The 17,340-nt window shown below is 31.1% G+C and overlaps 1 protein-coding gene across 2 annotated transcripts in view; it reads left to right on the top strand.

Moving 5' to 3' along the window:
- The window catches only part of LOC130903888 (heterogeneous nuclear ribonucleoprotein C), a 213,551-nt gene that overhangs the window by 152,464 nt on the left and 43,747 nt on the right, over positions 1 to 17,340 (top strand). For both annotated transcript variants that reach the window (XM_057816250.1, XM_057816251.1), the window contains one exon: positions 9,052 to 9,069. In XM_057816250.1, the coding sequence (XP_057672233.1) occupies positions 9,052 to 9,069 (18 nt within the window). The remainder of the gene's footprint in view (positions 1 to 9,051; positions 9,070 to 17,340) is intronic.

Here is a 17,340-nt window from a genome sequence, read left to right as displayed (position 1 = left end):
AAACGTTCAAATTAATTTCTTTTCGCAACGTCTATCGAAAAGAGGTACAATGCCCTGAATAATCATTCGACTCGTATGATTGATTCGTTCGAATTGTCGAACAATTCCATCAATTTCAATGAATGTCAAACGAAGCAACACGCCTGCGGTGTCATCTGTTATAACCAGGTTATCATTCAATTCTCAATATTTGATTATCAATAGATTTTCGAGTGTGTCGAATTGGCAAATTAATCAACTATGAAAGGTAGGGAAAATATTTGTTTTACACAGTTTTATTTTCACCGAGAAATCTAGTTTCGACCACTTGTTTGTATCGATACATACATTTCACGTAGAAAAATATTTTCTAAAAATTCTTTAAGCATCTATTAATGAATTCTCATTATTGTAGCACTTTCTGGACTTAACACACTGTATACTATTTATAAAAACTATGCGATTTTTGAGCTATGACCTTAAATTAAATTGGGTTTTGATTTTTTATATTGGGACTCTGTATAAGTCGACTCAACAAAATTACGTGCCCGGATTCTCGAAATTTTGATACTCGAAAAAAATTTGAAACGCGAATAACTCGAAAACTACGAGGAAATCGAAAAAATTTGTCATAACAAAAAATCTCCTTCTTTTAATGCTTATCCATTAATGGATGTTCGCGACCACATTTTTCATGGCTTCTCTATCTCTAGCGGTATGGATTAATGTCTGAATATCTTGTATACTCGTCCACTGCATCACTTTCCGCAACCATGACATCCTCTTCCGTCCCAATCCTCTCTTACCTTCAATCTTTCCCTCGACTATCAGCTGAAGCAATTGATATTTATGGCCTCGCATTATAAGGCCAAGATATGCAATCTTTCGTTTCTTCACGATGTTAAAGAGTTCACGGTCTTTATTGATACGCCTGAGAATATCCTCATTCCTCACTTTGGCAGTCCATGGTATCTTCAGGATTCTACGATATACCCACATTTCGAATGTCTCTAATTTGTTGATGTTTTCTACCTTAAGGGTCCAACCCTCCATCCCGTAAAGAAGCACTGACCAAAAGTAGCACCGCGCAAGTCTAAGTCTAAGATCAAGATCAAAGTCGGTACATGTAAATACATTTTTAAATTTTATGAATGTACTTCGAGCTTGTTCAATTCGGCATTTTATTTCACCGTCCGACGACCATTCTTCATAGAGCCATGTTCCTAGATATTTAAATTTTTCTACCTGCTCTATAAGTTTTCCATTATGTTACTCTAGATTTTCTAAACGTGTTCGGTTCCCAAATGATAATCATGAATTTAGTTTTTTTGATGTTGATGTGTAATCCCATGTTTTGGCTATGTTCGCCTACTATATCAATTAGTTGTTGTAGGTCATTTATATTATCTGTGTTATCGGCGTAACGTATGTTGTTGACCCAGACTCCATTGACTTTGATCCCAATGTCTCTATCTTCAAGTGACTCTCGAAAGATGGCTTCAGAGTATATATTAAACAGGAGCGGCGAATATATACAACCTTGACGTACTCCTCTGCGAATCCGAACTTGCTCAGTTAGACCATTTTACTTTGACTTGCGCTTTTTGGTGCCAGTACAGATTTTCGATATAACAAATGTCCTTTTCGTCCAAATCCAATTTTTTAAGGAGCTGCATAAGTTTGTGAAGTTGAATTTTATCGAAAGCTTTTTCGTAGTCTATGAAGCATAGACAAACAATTTTTTCTTTGGTCATAGCAGTTCTGTACAAGGACCTGTGTTGCGACTATTGCCTCTCTTGTACCTAACCCCAATCTAAATCCAAATTGCGAGTCGCTTATATTATTATCACATTTTCTATATAATTCTAATTAGCCTATGATCTTCACACTTTCTTGCGTTCGATTTTTTTGGGATAAGAATAAAAACTGAAGATAGCCACTGTTCAGGGTAATGACCAGTATCATATATCTTGTTGAACAGCTTGTGAAGCACTCTAATGCCTCTTTCGTCCAGTAGTTTCAGTATTTCTGATGGTATTTCATCTGGACCAGCTGCTTTATTGTTTTTAGCGACTAGTACAGCCTTTTCTATCTCTTCTTTGGTAATAGAAGGTCCAGTTAGACATTCTTCCGTATCGAGTTCTCTGGTCTGGTCTGGTCTATTGTCGTCAAAAATTTTTCTACATAGTCTTCCCATATCCTGTATTTCTCATGACCTTCCATAACTATCTGGTTGTCCTGGTTGGTTATTATACCTAGATTTCGTTTTTTAAATATATACAAAAAATGTAGAGTAAAAAATTCTCTACAAAAAACTATGTGAAATATTTGTTCCTTACCTCAAAATTTTCACCTAAAATTGCGTTTAAACGCTCAAAAATATTTTGAATTGCGAATAACTCGAAAGCTATGATGAAGTCGAAAAATACTGCCGTAACAAAAAATGTAGAATACAAAGTTCTCTACACAAAACTATGAGATATTTGTTCCTAACCTCAAAATTTTCACCTTAAAATGGGTTTACACAATCAAAAATATTTTGAATTACGAATAACTCAAAAACTATGAGGAATTCAAAAAAAAAACTTTCGCTCCAAAAAATATAGAGTAAAAAATTCTCTACAAAAACTATCTCAAGTATTTGTTCCTAACCTCAAAATTCTCACATTAAAATGGGTTTATACACTAAAAAATATTTTGAATCGCAAATAACTCGAAAACTATGAGGAATTTGTAAAAAACTTAATATAAGTTATAACAAATATGCAGTAAAAAATTTTCTACAAGAAGTTATCTCAGGTATTTGTTCGTAACCTCAAAAGTTTCACCTTAAAATGAGTTTGAACGCTTAAATATATTTTGAATTACGCTTAACTCAAAAACTATGAGAAATTCGAAAAACAGGCGGAGATTCTAAGCTTCAAAATGAGTCACTTTTCTGAAATTATTTAGAAGAAATACTGTGAATAAACGACCTGCTACAAAAAAGTTCCGCCATTTATAAAAAAAGTGAAAGACGCCGCACGAAAAGTTCCGCGCCAATTTGCTGAATTTTTAAAATTCCATAGTTGTTATACTGGGCCGGCCTAGGAAACCATTTTGGGAACATTTTCGTAACAATATAGATTCTACCATTCTAATTAAGCTAATTAACAAAGTGATTACCTCACTTAAAAAGCTTATTGTTATGGAATAAACAGAACTAATACTAAGTTCAAGCTTTTTCTTACAATTTAAGTTTGAAGTCAGTTTTAGCTGGTAAAAAACATAAAAAACAATGCTTCAAAAAAATACAGAGTGGCCCAATTTGAACGCTTAATAAAGAGACATAAAAAAATGAAAGGACATAACATAATTAAAGGAGACAAAAAATTCAATACACACTTATATAAATTCCAATGCAAACACCGATTCAACCTAGTCTAATTCCATGGTTTAATTCTAAAGGTGAGGCAGTTTAAATATTTACCTTGTCGGAATACAAATCAAAGTGTAATTTGTTCTATACAATACGTTGTAGAACAAAACATTTCAAAGCTGCTTTTATAACAGAGGCGGAATAAGTAACAATGTCATTTATTTCCAACAATTGAACTATAATAAATTATAAATCGATATCTGGTAAATAAGTTTCAAAAATTTGTATATAAACGAGGTAATTCAATTGAGGGAATATCAAATTTCAACCCCCACATCTAAGAAGTAATTGGTCGCAGCAGTATTTTTTTTAATTGAAATTTATTACCAAAACAAATTTTTTTTTAAATCAATTTTTTAAAATATGTAAGTACAGCCCTGATTTCAACCACTTCATACATTCACGCCTATTCTTCTACCCTGTTACTTCCGAGACAAGTTCTACTCACTTTTCCTAAGGGGTAAACAACTGGACTGTTCTTTCGACAAATATTTAATTTTCCGCTAAAGATTCGGGTTTGTTTGGAATTCGTACATAAGGGTAGATGTTTAGGGTGATGTGGCGTCTACCAAACATAAAATTTAACACCGAAAATTAAGTATATAACACATATATACAATACATATTCGTTTTTCAAAAAAAATCGTTGTTTGAAACGATAACTAATCTTGGTATTGCATTTAAAAGATGTAAAATCAATTCTTTACCTCGAAATTCCAATATCGTTAAAGATGGACTCAGATGTTTTTAATTTCATTTCACTGTTATTAATAAATTCGAAAAACTGAATTTCTAAGTCATAAGTCAGGCTCTGAAAAAAACGTTTTCGAAAAACACGTTTTATCAAATATCTCCCGATCCGCGCATCCTACGACACAAATTGTAGAAACCATTATTGAAGATAAAAATATTTGCCATCTTTTTTATTTCAAATTTTGTTTGTATAACGCATAGGTGCTTAATTATAGCGCTCCAAACTTTTTTCAATATGGTTTTTGCTAAATATTTAGTTAATGGTCAATGATAAATTAAAAATGGTGGTAAACTGAATTTCATTGGAAACCTATGCGTTATACAAAAAAAAGTTTCAAATAAAAAAGATAGCAAATATTATTATCTATAATAATGATTTGTACAATTTTTGTCGTACAATGCGCGGTTCGCGAGATATTTCATACAACGTGGGGATACCCCTAAACATATTCAATAAAAATACCTTTTATAATTCATCCACTCTGTATACTGAATAAATTCAAAATTTGACATAATAATGATAAATACTGTATGATACATCTGGATAGTATCAAATACATCATTTTTAAATATTAATTTCACAATCATAAAGTCCATATATTCGAAATGAATTATTCATTAGCTCGAAATGTATTGAAAATCTACTAATAGCTTCCCTGTATGCAATTTTCTGCTCATACTGTCAATTTATTGAGTGTAGCAGGGGGAATATTCAAATTAAAATATAAATTAAATAGAAAAACTCCATATTCATACAGTTTAATTGAGAAAAACCATCCTTTGACTAGACTCAGAAACTGGCTTATAAAACAAAATTTCAAGGAATCCTCAAAGCTCAGAAGTATTTTAAATTGCGAATAACTCGAAAACTATGTGGATTTCGAAAAAAACTTCCGTCATAAAAATTATCTCTAGTATTTGTTCCGAACCTCAAAATTTTTACATTAAAATGGGTTTATACACTCAAAAATATTTTGAATTACGAATAATATGAAAACTATGAGGAATTCGAAAAAAACTTCCGTTACAAAAAATGTAGAGTAAAAAATTCTCTACAAAAAAGTATTGTAGGTATTTGTTCTTAACCTTAAAATTTTCACCTTAAAATGGGTTTGAACGCTCAAAAATATTTTGAATTGCGAATAACTCAAAAACTATGAGGAATTCGAAAAAAACTGACGTAACAAAAAATGTAGAATACAAAATTCTCTACAAAAAATTATCTGAGATATTTTTTCCTAACCTCAAAATTTTCACATCAAAATGGGTTTATACACTCAAAAATATTTTGAATCGCGAATAACTAAAAAAATATAAGGAATTCTAAGAAATTATCCGTTACAAAAAATGTAGAATACAAAATTCTCTACAAAAAACTATTCTAGGTATTTGTTCCTAACCTCAAAATTTTCCATCGTGAATAACTCGAAAACTATGGAAAATTCGAAAAAAACTTTCTGAACAAAAAATGTAGAGTGAAAAATTCTCTACAAAAAATTATCTCGAGTATTTGTTCCTAACCTCAAAATTTTTACCTTAATATGTGTTAATACACTCAACAATATTTTAAATTGCGAATAATTTGAAAACTATGAGGAATTCGAAAAAAACTTCCGTTACAAAAAATGTACAGTAAAAAATTCTTTACAAAAAAAGCATTGTAGGTATTTGTTCTTAACCTCAAAATTTTCACCTTAAAATGGGTTTGAACGCTCAAAAATATTTTGAATTGCGAATAACTTAAAAATTATGAGGAATTCGAAAAAAACTGACGTAACAAAAAATGTAGAATACAAAATTCTCTACAAAAAACTACCTGAGATATTTGTTCCTAACCTCAAAATTTTCACCTTAAAATGGGTTTACACAATCAAAAATATTTTGAATCGCGAATAACTCAAAAAATATAAGGAATTCGAAGAAATTATTTGTTACAAAAAATGTAGAATACAAAATTCTCTACAAAAAAATATTCTAGGTATTTGTTCCTAACCTCAAAATTTTCACCTTAAATTGAGTTTGAACGCTCAAAAATATTTTGAATTGCAAATAACTCGAGAATTATGAGGAATTTGAAAAACTTTCGTTACCACAAATATAGAGTAATTCTCTACAAAAAAGTATCCCAGGTATTTGTTCCTAACTTCAAAATTTTCACCTTAAAATGGTTTTATACACACAAAAAAACTTTCGTAACAAAAAATGTAGAGTAAAAAATTCTCTACAATGAAATATTCCAATTATTTGTTCCTAACCTCAAAATTTTTATTTTAAATGATTTAATGGAACCCCTACAAATATTTATAGAAAGAAAATAGTAAAATGAATAGGAAAATTCACACCCCCACACCCTATAAAGTAAAAATAGGATAGATTACAAGTGAATGCCTTTTGGGACCCTGTAAGAAAATGTTATTTCTATAAAGTTACCAAATATAGTTCTAAAAATTTGTTTACTACAACATTTCTTTAGCAATACGACTTGTACCACGTGGACCAGATCTACAAATTCCATCTAGACCTAATATTTTGATCGATTTACCAGCCACATATTGGAATGAGGTCAATCCATCACAGGAGGAATTTATTCCAGAGCAGAACTAAATGATTTGGTTAAAAATTCGAACCTGTCGAAAGAGGAGTCCGAAAATTCAAAATCTCTTAGCTCCTGATACATTTTGTTCATGGTATGGCTGTAGACAACGAGATTTGCTACACATCTTTGAAATGGACACTTTTTATTAATTCCTCTCAAAGAAATTCTTCTATACAATACAACTCCAATCCAGTTGTCCATTTCGAAGGAACATTTGAAAATGGAGAAGTACCAATCGCTTTTTTGAGGCAATTTCAAAATTTTATACCTTTTGCTAGGTCAACAGCTGAGTTATACAAAAATGCTGCGCTTCTTATATAAATGAAATCTCGACGACGAAATTTTGTACTTGGTATTAATTTTACTGCACATAAGGCTCGTATTGATGAAAAAATACAAAAATCAGACGTAAATTTTGAAAAATGTATACATGAGAAAGAAAAACTAGATTTCTATTATCAAAAAATTTTTTTTTAAGCTATAAGTAAAATTTATGAAGTTATAGTCAACTTTAAATAGTGAAACATATAAATAAGAATTTAAATTGAAGTGAATTCATGCTTATGATAAAATATGATTATAAAAAAAAGTAAATACGGCGAATTAAATTTTATGTTCAATTACCATTATCACTTTGGATCTAATGGCGTGACGCCTAATAAAAACTGTTCGGTTAATTATTTATTTCTCGAAAATGGCAGTCAGTTTAACAAACTTTTAATGTTTTGTATGTTTGTTTTAATTCAGTCTCTATCTCTTTATTGTTATTGTGAGAATAGCCCAGATGTATGTTAATTTTGAAGCATGCAATCAATTTCGAAAGTAATTTGGTTCACGAGAGATATTAGATACCGAAATAACTCATTTTGTACGAGAGTTTCCAAGATAATTTTATTAAAAAGTTGTTATTATACACGGAATTAATCTTTCCGTGGATCAAAGATTAAAAAAAGTAAACAATCAATTATTGTATATTCAGTAAAATATTTCAACTTATCTATATTGACTTTGATACGCTTTTTTCTTGATTGGAAAGGAGTTTTTAAAAGAAAATTTTTAACATATAAAGCGAAATCAGCACGATCCATTTCATATTTTCCATAAATTTTGAATCGGTTTTTCTTCAAACAGTCCAAAAGAGTTTTTTTTAATTCCCTTTTTTATGGATTCTGTTGTTTGATTTTTGGACTTTCGCTTGTTATCTGCTGTCATTATTGGCTATTTGTACTAAGAGTGTAGTACGAAAAACCCCTAATGAGGTTTCCTTTTGTTCAGTGATAACTGTTCAGGCCAAAACAAAAACTATACGATTTCATTGTAGCGGCCAGATTTCAAGAAATAGGTTTTGCAAAAAAATCGTGTAAATCACAAGGAACAAAAGGAAAAAACACAGATAATGTATTGAAGTTTATCCTAGCTTTCGACCAAGGTTTACCAAGGTCGATAAAAACTGCAAAGTTGGAAAATATTTAAAAATTGAGAGTCTACATTACAAAAAATCATCGGGGATTTTTCGAAAAAATTTTTGACCAGTCAATTGATGACAGAGATTACCAGCGATTTCGAGATTTAAGAAACCAAATAAATCAAAAATACGGTACAACTTCGATTTTTTTTCTTCTTTTAAACTATATAACAGTTTTTACTTGGAATTTAACGGTTTTTCCTGTTGTAAATTGAATTTCTTTACATTTTAAGAGAAATATTTTGATTTAAACAGTTTTTTCAGCCTCCCGAAAGTTTGATTTCTTAACTTAAAAATAAACCGATTCAAATATCATTTTTTATTCAACGAAAGCTCAGTTTTTTACGAATCACCATGAGCTTAATCCATCATAAAAGATGGATTGAACAGTTTCTTTCCTACAAGTGAATCATCTATTCAATAAATTCCTTCGGCCCACCGATTTCTTTTTCTTCTAGCCATATAATACGCTCAGTTGATGAATTTTGTTTATGATAGCTTCTATTCCAAGTTTTCCCTTATAACAAACAGGATTTTCGGATCTAAAGACATGATTGAGGTTACCAAAAAGTCTGGTTAGCTTTGCCAATGCAAATATCTTGTTTAATACCTTCTATTCATTTAATACTAGGTTTGTCACGTTTTTATTCAAGTCCATCCCTAACTTTTGGATATTTATTTGAAATAAGCTAGTTTATGTCAATATTTTTTATGTAAATTAGCGATTTTTTGTGGTTAAAATTTTGGTGGATGACCTAATCGTGCTTCCACCAAAATTTTAAAATTATAATTTCAAAACCAAAACGTGATATAAATTTAATTAAATCTTATTTGTTTCAGGGATTACTACTACGATAGGTAAGTCTCACATAAAATAATACATAAATTAACGTTAATTATAAGTAAATTTATAGGAAAAACTACAAAAAATTAACTGACCCACTCGTTTTTTGAAACATTTTATGTGAAAATTAGTCATCAAACGTAGAGATTAAGTGCAGGATAGAAAATACAAGAAATTTCGTGGATCTAACAAAGATTTTCAATAAACCAACGAAGAAATTTCGAAAAAATCAGATAGAAAACAAGAAAAACGGCATACTTAGAAATCAGCAAATATCAATGTATAGATAAGCAGTAAGCTTTCTCTTGATGATAATTTGATAGCAGAAGTTTTTATAGACGAAATAGACACAGAAAAACAACTACCAGCTTTCAATAAAATAGAAGATACCATTAAAAAATTGAAACTAAACAATGCAGAAGTACCAGATTAGATCATCAACGAGATGATAAAATACAAAGAGAGAATTAAGTACTAAATAATCTTCACCATTGGATAGAAACATCCACGTTCTATTTATTGATTTTAAATGAGCTTTCGACTAAAAGACACGTCCCAAAAACATTAATAGACCTCACGAAAATGATGTTGTTATAGTGTAAATCACATGTAATTACGGGGGATTGAAAAACTTAAAAAATCGATATAAATCGAGCTCCAATTCAAACCGAAAGTTAAGTAACAAATGATTTAGTGTTCAATATAGTGAATTTTCTATCGGATTTAGATCAGGACTGCATGCTGGCCACTCCATAACCCGAAAACCAAATACGGATAAGATGGACTATGTTTTGGACCAATACCAGTCCTAATAAAAATTCCTCGTACCTCACGAAGCTGTCGTAGCACTTGAACTGTATTAAAATGACGATTTCTGAATGTTGCTGACAAATTTCCTGCTCCAAGTCGCTCATGAAAGATTCCAGTATCCTAATAACGCGGGTCTGATCAAATTCGATGCGAATATCGTTGAAAAACCTTTAGAACTTCTTCTTTTTGAGAAATAGATAAAAAATTACATTTAGACAAATAAACACCCCCAAATATATTAAATTCAGTAAACAAAAGTTTCCATATTCGGAAATAAATTGTATTTACTTGCATCTCTTCTAATGAGCAGTATGGTGAAGTTGCAAGCTTAAAATGCACTCCGCATCACCATGAAACAACGTTTAATCCTATCAGAATTTGTTAATTAACGATCCTAAGCTTATTATTTTCACTATAAAATACACAGGGTGATATGCTTTAATAGTTACATTTAGTAAATCTTTGCATACTAATTTCAACCATCTTATAAAATAGTTTCCGTATAGAATTAATTAAGCTGGTCCTTCGAGCCGTATTAAACCCGCATGGAAATAAAATGGGAAAAAATACACATCCGGCAACTAGGTCCTAATTCAAAATCCATTACAAGGTTATTATTAGAGCCGAAGGGGTGTAGATGCTTTTTTACAGCTCAGCGCGAAGTTTGTGTAGACGGATCAACCATTAAAGTTAATTGAATTTCCTTCGCGTCTGAATGCGGGATGTTCAGTCAGTAAATTGACTTGGAAATGACCGTGAAGGCGGCGATGTATTTTGGAATATTTGAATGGCTGAACACCTTGAGATATCTGAAACAGAGGCGTAGGGAAAATCATCTTGAACATCAGAAATATTTGGATATTTAGAAATAGTAGATGAAATGTTTGTATTTCAAAATTAGAAATACGAAAATAATTTTATGAAACTGTTAAATTTATAACGAGTTGTCTGGCTATCAATTTGTAAAAATAAAAAAAAATCCTTTAGCTAGTAGGCTCGACTAAAAAAAAAAAGATATTTTCGACTAATTAAAATCAGCACGTGAATTTTCACATAGCATTAATGCAGTATGACATCGGAATTCCGTGTAAAAATTAATTAAAATACTCCGTTTTGGATGTGTGAATAAAAAGAAAAAAATTTGTATACATACGTTCTAAAATATATTATGAAATCGAATCGCATTTTATAAACTCAGTTGACAATAAAAATCATCAAAAAATTCGTTTTTGAACTTCCTCCATTTGTCGTTTTATTCATCTTCTTCTTCTTCATCGTATGCTACGACTTAGTTTGCATCAATAGTTGCCTAGCTGCAGCTGGGTTGATGAAAACCAGTTCTCATACCATCTTGCAGGTGGTTTTCCTGGTGCTCGGTTTTCCTTCCTTTGTAATCCAATTTCTTCGCCGATTTCACGACCAACTCACTACATCCTGGATGTCAAATATCTCCCTTATTTCATCATTTCCCTTCTGGTCAAATAAATAAAACCGCTCTCATAAAATTCCCGGTTCTAATCAGCAAAAAACTAAACCAGATGTTATGGAAGGTCATTTATAAAAGTTTGATCATTCAAAGAATTTCTAAATAAACGATAATTACATGGTTCCAGATCAGGGTTGTATGGAGGTCTCAGTTAAGCTCCAATAGTGTCCCACGAGTTGCCAAAGATGTATGAGGCCTTGAATTATCTTAAGGGAATATTAAATCTTTCCGGTTTGATAATTCTGACATTTTTTTTATTACTTCATTAAGTTTCATCGATTTTTGATAATAAACACCAGAATTGATTGTTTGGTTCGCAGCATGAAATTTTTTTAGTAGTTTTTCAGCTCTTATTATAAATTTTGATTTTTTATGTTAAATAAATTTCTTCCAATTCGTGAAGTACCCAAATATCAATCCTCTTCACTAGCCCAAGACATTTTAAGTCTTCTTCAATTGTTTTATAACGATTATCTTCAATTATGACTTTGATTTTGTCATCATCAACTTGAGTAGGTAGATCAGATCGTTGTTCATCACCAAAACTGAATTTTTTATACCAATTGTGATATTAATTAATCATTTATTACTGTGAAGTTATAAATAATTCATATATCGAATGAATTTATGATAAACTTTCGTTAATTATAACTATTAGAAAAATTGCCGTTTCATATTCATGAGAAAATCGTCGAATTTTCTTAATAACTCGTTTTTGGTTGGAGGAAAATATAATTAAATTGTTTGGGTCTATTAGAAGTTACGAAGTCGTTAATTCTCTTGCTACCAACTCGATGTTAATAATATCAAACAACTAACTAACTGGTACGAAACGTTAAAAGAAAAGTAACTTCGGTTTAAGGTATTTCTGAAACAGCGCCAATCAGTAAGGATTCAAAAAATATTCAAAATAAGACATTTAATGAAGTCTTTTTGTTCAATTCATCTTATGAAGAACTCCATTTCATTCAACAAAGTTTTTTACATTTATCGTTCCCTGCACAAGTTGAATCTTGGAAGCTTCTAGTCTAGATCTAGTTCCTTCTGCAGAATAGAAATTCACTACTTCAGATGCTGATAAAGACGATTTCTGGATGCACTAAATGATATTGAATAAATGGGTGGGTCTTAATCATCGACTATCTTTAAAGAAGTAACTAGTACTTGATAAAGTTAAGGTAGAAATTCCAAGAAAGCGTATTCCATGAAAAATGAATGGTTTTTCCACCAATTCAACGAATTGGTTGACTTATTTACTAGCTCTGGTTACTGGGGACTTTTTATTATTTCCTACCTTTTAAATTTCACTTGCTGGGATGATATTTTCATCATTCGAAGACCTTATCGTATAGGAAAATTCATTTTTTGGGAATAAAGAAAAATGGAAGGAATTTTGAGATTAGTTAGAATAAAAAAATAGAAAGAACGAAAAACTTTTCTATTAAAAAGTCTAGGAAGAAGGTTAAAGATAGAAATTATATCAATTAACAACCAAGTAAATATAACAGAGACCTGGAGGGGTGGAAAAACAAAAAAAAAGAAGAGTTTATAACTAAAGAAGAATTGGTGGCAACTGAAAAAGATAAAATCACAGCAAAGATGATGAAGAAGAGGGTAATGAACCGACATCTTAACTACTAGGAACTTTTAATAGAAAGTGAACAAAAGAAAAAATCCATGGAGAGTTAATACTACCAGGGACACAACAAAAGATAAAATACTTATTTTATGTACACTGTTAAAGCTAAAACTATGATGGTGTGATCACTTGTAGAGAATGGATACCACGAACAACATTGATAAACAGACTAGTGTTGTTTCGAATGTATTAGATCTAAAATTAGTTATTCGATCATGAAATTTCGATCTAAATGTTTCTAGTGTTATAATACTTTTAATTTGGAGAAAAAAATTACACAATCACAAATGCTTCTAGTAGCAATTTAAACATAACATAAGAAAAGATAGTTGATGCCTGCACTTACCGTTCAGTCATTTAGTGCATATCCATTTAGATTTCAGTTGAAAATTATTCACAAGATAATACTTTTTCGCTCGATTTGATTTTAGTATAGTACAAGATTACTTTTCACAATTACTTTGCTCCAAATAGCTCGAAACGTTGAATTAATACCTTCCTCTCTTTCTACGATCCATTCGCGAATTATTCATTATGAATAAGTCCGTATTCAAATGAAATGAAGCTGTTGGAAAATCTGTTATCAATTTGTAGATGCATAATCTTCTCATTAAAATTGCTGAAAATGAATCTGTATTACGAGTAGTTTTTTACGAATAAAATTTTCCGAATTTCACTCATACTCGTTTTATTTATTAATAATTTCATAAATGTTTTTCGAAATTATTTTCTTCGAGTGGTATTACCTCAAGTTCAAATAAGCACCGACCATTTACTTTCGAAATTTCTTTTTTTTGGTGGAACGATATATTAAAGTAATTAAATATATCGCGATTTTAAGTAATTTTTGAACTGTTTTTGAATCTCGACTTAGTGTCAGTCTTGTTGAAACTTTTGTGCAAAAATAACAAGCTTTATAAAAGATGTAATTGTGGAAAAAGTATAAAAAATGAAGTTAACGATAAAACTGATAATTTGGCACAATTTTCGTACCGAATCAAACCAATATTTGAATTTTGAATCCACACAATTCTTTCTCCTTGCTTCAATTTAGACTATTGCAGAAAATTGCAGTATCGAAATAATCAATTATGATAATAATATCTCGAAACTCGAAAGGAGATTTGTAAAATTTTTTAATAATAAATATCTTGCTCAACACGCTTCGCAGTCTACAGTTAGTAAAATTAAAAAGAAATTTCGTGAAACTGCACAAATCGAAAAACCAGGTAGGAATGTTCAATATACTGATGAAAAAAGTTGTATTTCTAGAAATTGAAACAGACAAATCTTGAATTTGAGATGTTCCTTTGAACGAAACGCTCAACAAACTGAAATGTAGATATTGGAACAGAGAAAAACTTCACTGGATTTTTGAGGCTCAAGATTTTTGTGAATTTAAGAGCGCAGTTCATAAACGACGTTTCATTTGAACGAAATGGTTAACAAACTAAAATATAGATATTGGAACAGAGAAAATCCTCACTCTGGATGCTTGAGGCTCACACTCAAAATCCTAAAAAAGTGAACGTTTGGACTGATACCATTAACAATGAAATTATTGGCCCTTTAATCTTTGAGGGCACATTACAAAGACTTTTTCTTGATGTTAATCATCAAAATAAGATAGATTGATCAATTTACTAATAACTAGATGGATCTCAACCATTTCGCACGTACAGTAAGTGAATTGGGACGTCCAGAACCCCAAAATATTAAAAAAAATTCAATATACTATTTTCCAATTCGTTTTCCATGGCAACTTCATGTTTTTAAGTAATATCTGTATATCGATTAGTCTATTGGAAACCTCGAGGTTTTGTTTCCTTTTTCCATTCCATAGTCAAAAGTATTCAAGTGATACGAATTTTTATTCAACCATTTAGCTCATTGATATGTTTTAGAGGTATCCCTAGGGCGATATCCGACATAGTTGTAAAAATAGACAGCTTCGAGTGTTATAAGGGAACTGCGAATAGAAAATTGAACCCTATTCATACATCTACGAAAGGTCAATGGTTTGAAAAGACAGAAAAAAACGTACGCCAGAACAGCAGTTATGGGAATTCAACCGGAAACAGGAACAAGCGAATTAAAACAGTGTCGGGTCAGATACTCCGTAGAAACAAATTGTTAAACCTGATCTTTAAACCAAAATGTATGACTGGAATACTGAGATCTAAAAGGAAATATCAGATCTAAATTGTTAATATTGGATTTAAAAAGAAGTCCTGGAGCAATATATCCATATAATTCCATGTAAATTGTTAGCTTTTGGTCAGGATAATCAGAAAACGAAATTTTTATAACTTCTCAGTTTTTTCGACACGATCTGAATCTATGCGACTTTTTCCTATCCACAAAATTGATAAATTACATGAAGGGAACTTATTTTGGTCTGAATTTTCATCTTCATTTGTATAAAATCGCTTCCAGAAATTTAATATTCACTATTATCTGGGAATAGAAGGTAATTGAAAATTAATTTCTTCCCTAAGACTAACAAAAATTGATTTTCTTTATCAATGTAATTTTCCTCATCGCTTCACTAGAAGGATTTGTCTTTTGCTTCAAAATAGGCTTCAGTTCTAGCAATTTCTTCTTCATTTGAACTAAATTTCTGACCGGGAAGCATTTTTTTGAGATCAGCGAAGCAGATCTGGATTATACGGTGGATAAGTTCAGTTTAACCATCGTTGCCATTGACTTGTGAATCGGTGCATCGTCTTTGTAAAAGAGTGATTGTTTCTACGACATAATAGGCTGTTTTTCCTTGATTTTTGCATTTAATAACTCCAAAATACTGGAGCCGTAACCTCCCCATTGACTAGTTTACTTTTGGACGCTTCGAACACGGTTCACCAGCTGCAGCCCACTCAGATCATAATCATTTTCATTCCGAAGTGAAATGATGGATCAATTGTCAGATATTGGCGAAAAAAATCTGATTTACTACGTGAAAACATGGCCAAATCTTGATCTGAATCATCAACACGTTGTTTTTTATCGATTATGAATGAACGCAGTACCCAAGCTTTCTCATGATCAAATATTCATGCCTAATTTTGAACACACTGTCTTCTGATATCTTTATGGTCTGAGCTATCTCAATTCAATTTTAGATAATACCAATTTGTAGACTTTTTTTATGTTTTCTGGAGTAACCACGACGAAAACCTTCACCATCATCAGTATCTGTTGGACCACGTTTAAATTCATGCTTGGATGGATGCAGCAGAGTCCAAATAACACTTTTAAAACCACTGGTGTGATTGTACAGTATTTTTTTCATCAAGAACCAATGATAAATTAACACACGACGTAGTTTAGAATCCATTGTTTTAAAAATAACAAAAGTAGCTGCCACTTTTGTCTAACTAATCGAAAAGTTTAGAAATTTCACACATAGTTTTACCAAAGCTGCTACAACAATAACTCCATGTAGTTTTTGGTATTGATTATCTCTCCCTTCTGGAGATAGTCGATGAAGAATATTCCATGCGTATCCCAAAATACTGAAGCCATAACCTTCCCAGTTGACTGGTGTATCTTTGGACGCTTCGAACGCGGTTCACCAGCTGCAGTCCACTCAGACCATGATTGTTTTTATCCCGGAGTGAAGGGATGGATCAATTGTCACATATTGACGCAAAAAATCTGATTTATTGCTTGTAAACATGACCAAAAACTGTTCAGAATCATCAACACGTTGTTTTTGATCGACTGTGAATAAACACGGCACCCTTTTAAAAAAAAATCTTTGTCATGATCAAATTTCATACATAAGTTTAAACACACTGTCTTCTGATATCTTCACGGCCTCAGATATCTCAATTTGTGCTTAAATAATTCCAATTTGTAGACTTTTTTTATGTTTTCTGGGGTAGTCACGACCACAACGTTCACCATCATCTGAGTCTGTTCGACAGGTTTAAATTCATGCTTGGATGGTTAGATGGATGAAGCAGAGTGCAAATAACACTTTTAAAACCATTGCTGAGCTTGTACACAATTTTTTTCATCAAAAGCCAATGATAAATTAACACACGACATAGCTTAGAATCCATTGTTTTAAAAATAACAAAAGTAGCTGTCACTCTTTTCTGACCAATCGAAATGTTTTGAAATTTGACACATAGTTTTACCAAAGCTGCAACAATGAATTTGAGAATAGCAGCGCCATCTTTGTGTCAGTCACACAACTTATCTTAGCAAGCAAAACTTACCAGCAGATATTTTACTAACTAATCGATATTTATTTTGAATTCCAAACCAATGATACCACGACTTTTTTGAGTAAAAAATACTTTTAATTCTTATTATTCAAATAAACTTTATTTTCGTGATTAA

Source organism: Diorhabda carinulata, chromosome 2 (genome assembly GCF_026250575.1).
Source record: "Diorhabda carinulata isolate Delta chromosome 2, icDioCari1.1, whole genome shotgun sequence".
NCBI lineage: Eukaryota > Metazoa > Arthropoda > Insecta > Coleoptera > Chrysomelidae > Diorhabda > Diorhabda carinulata.
The sequence above is the reverse complement of the archived record's forward strand: the minus strand, read 5'-3'. Positions and strand labels throughout refer to the sequence as shown.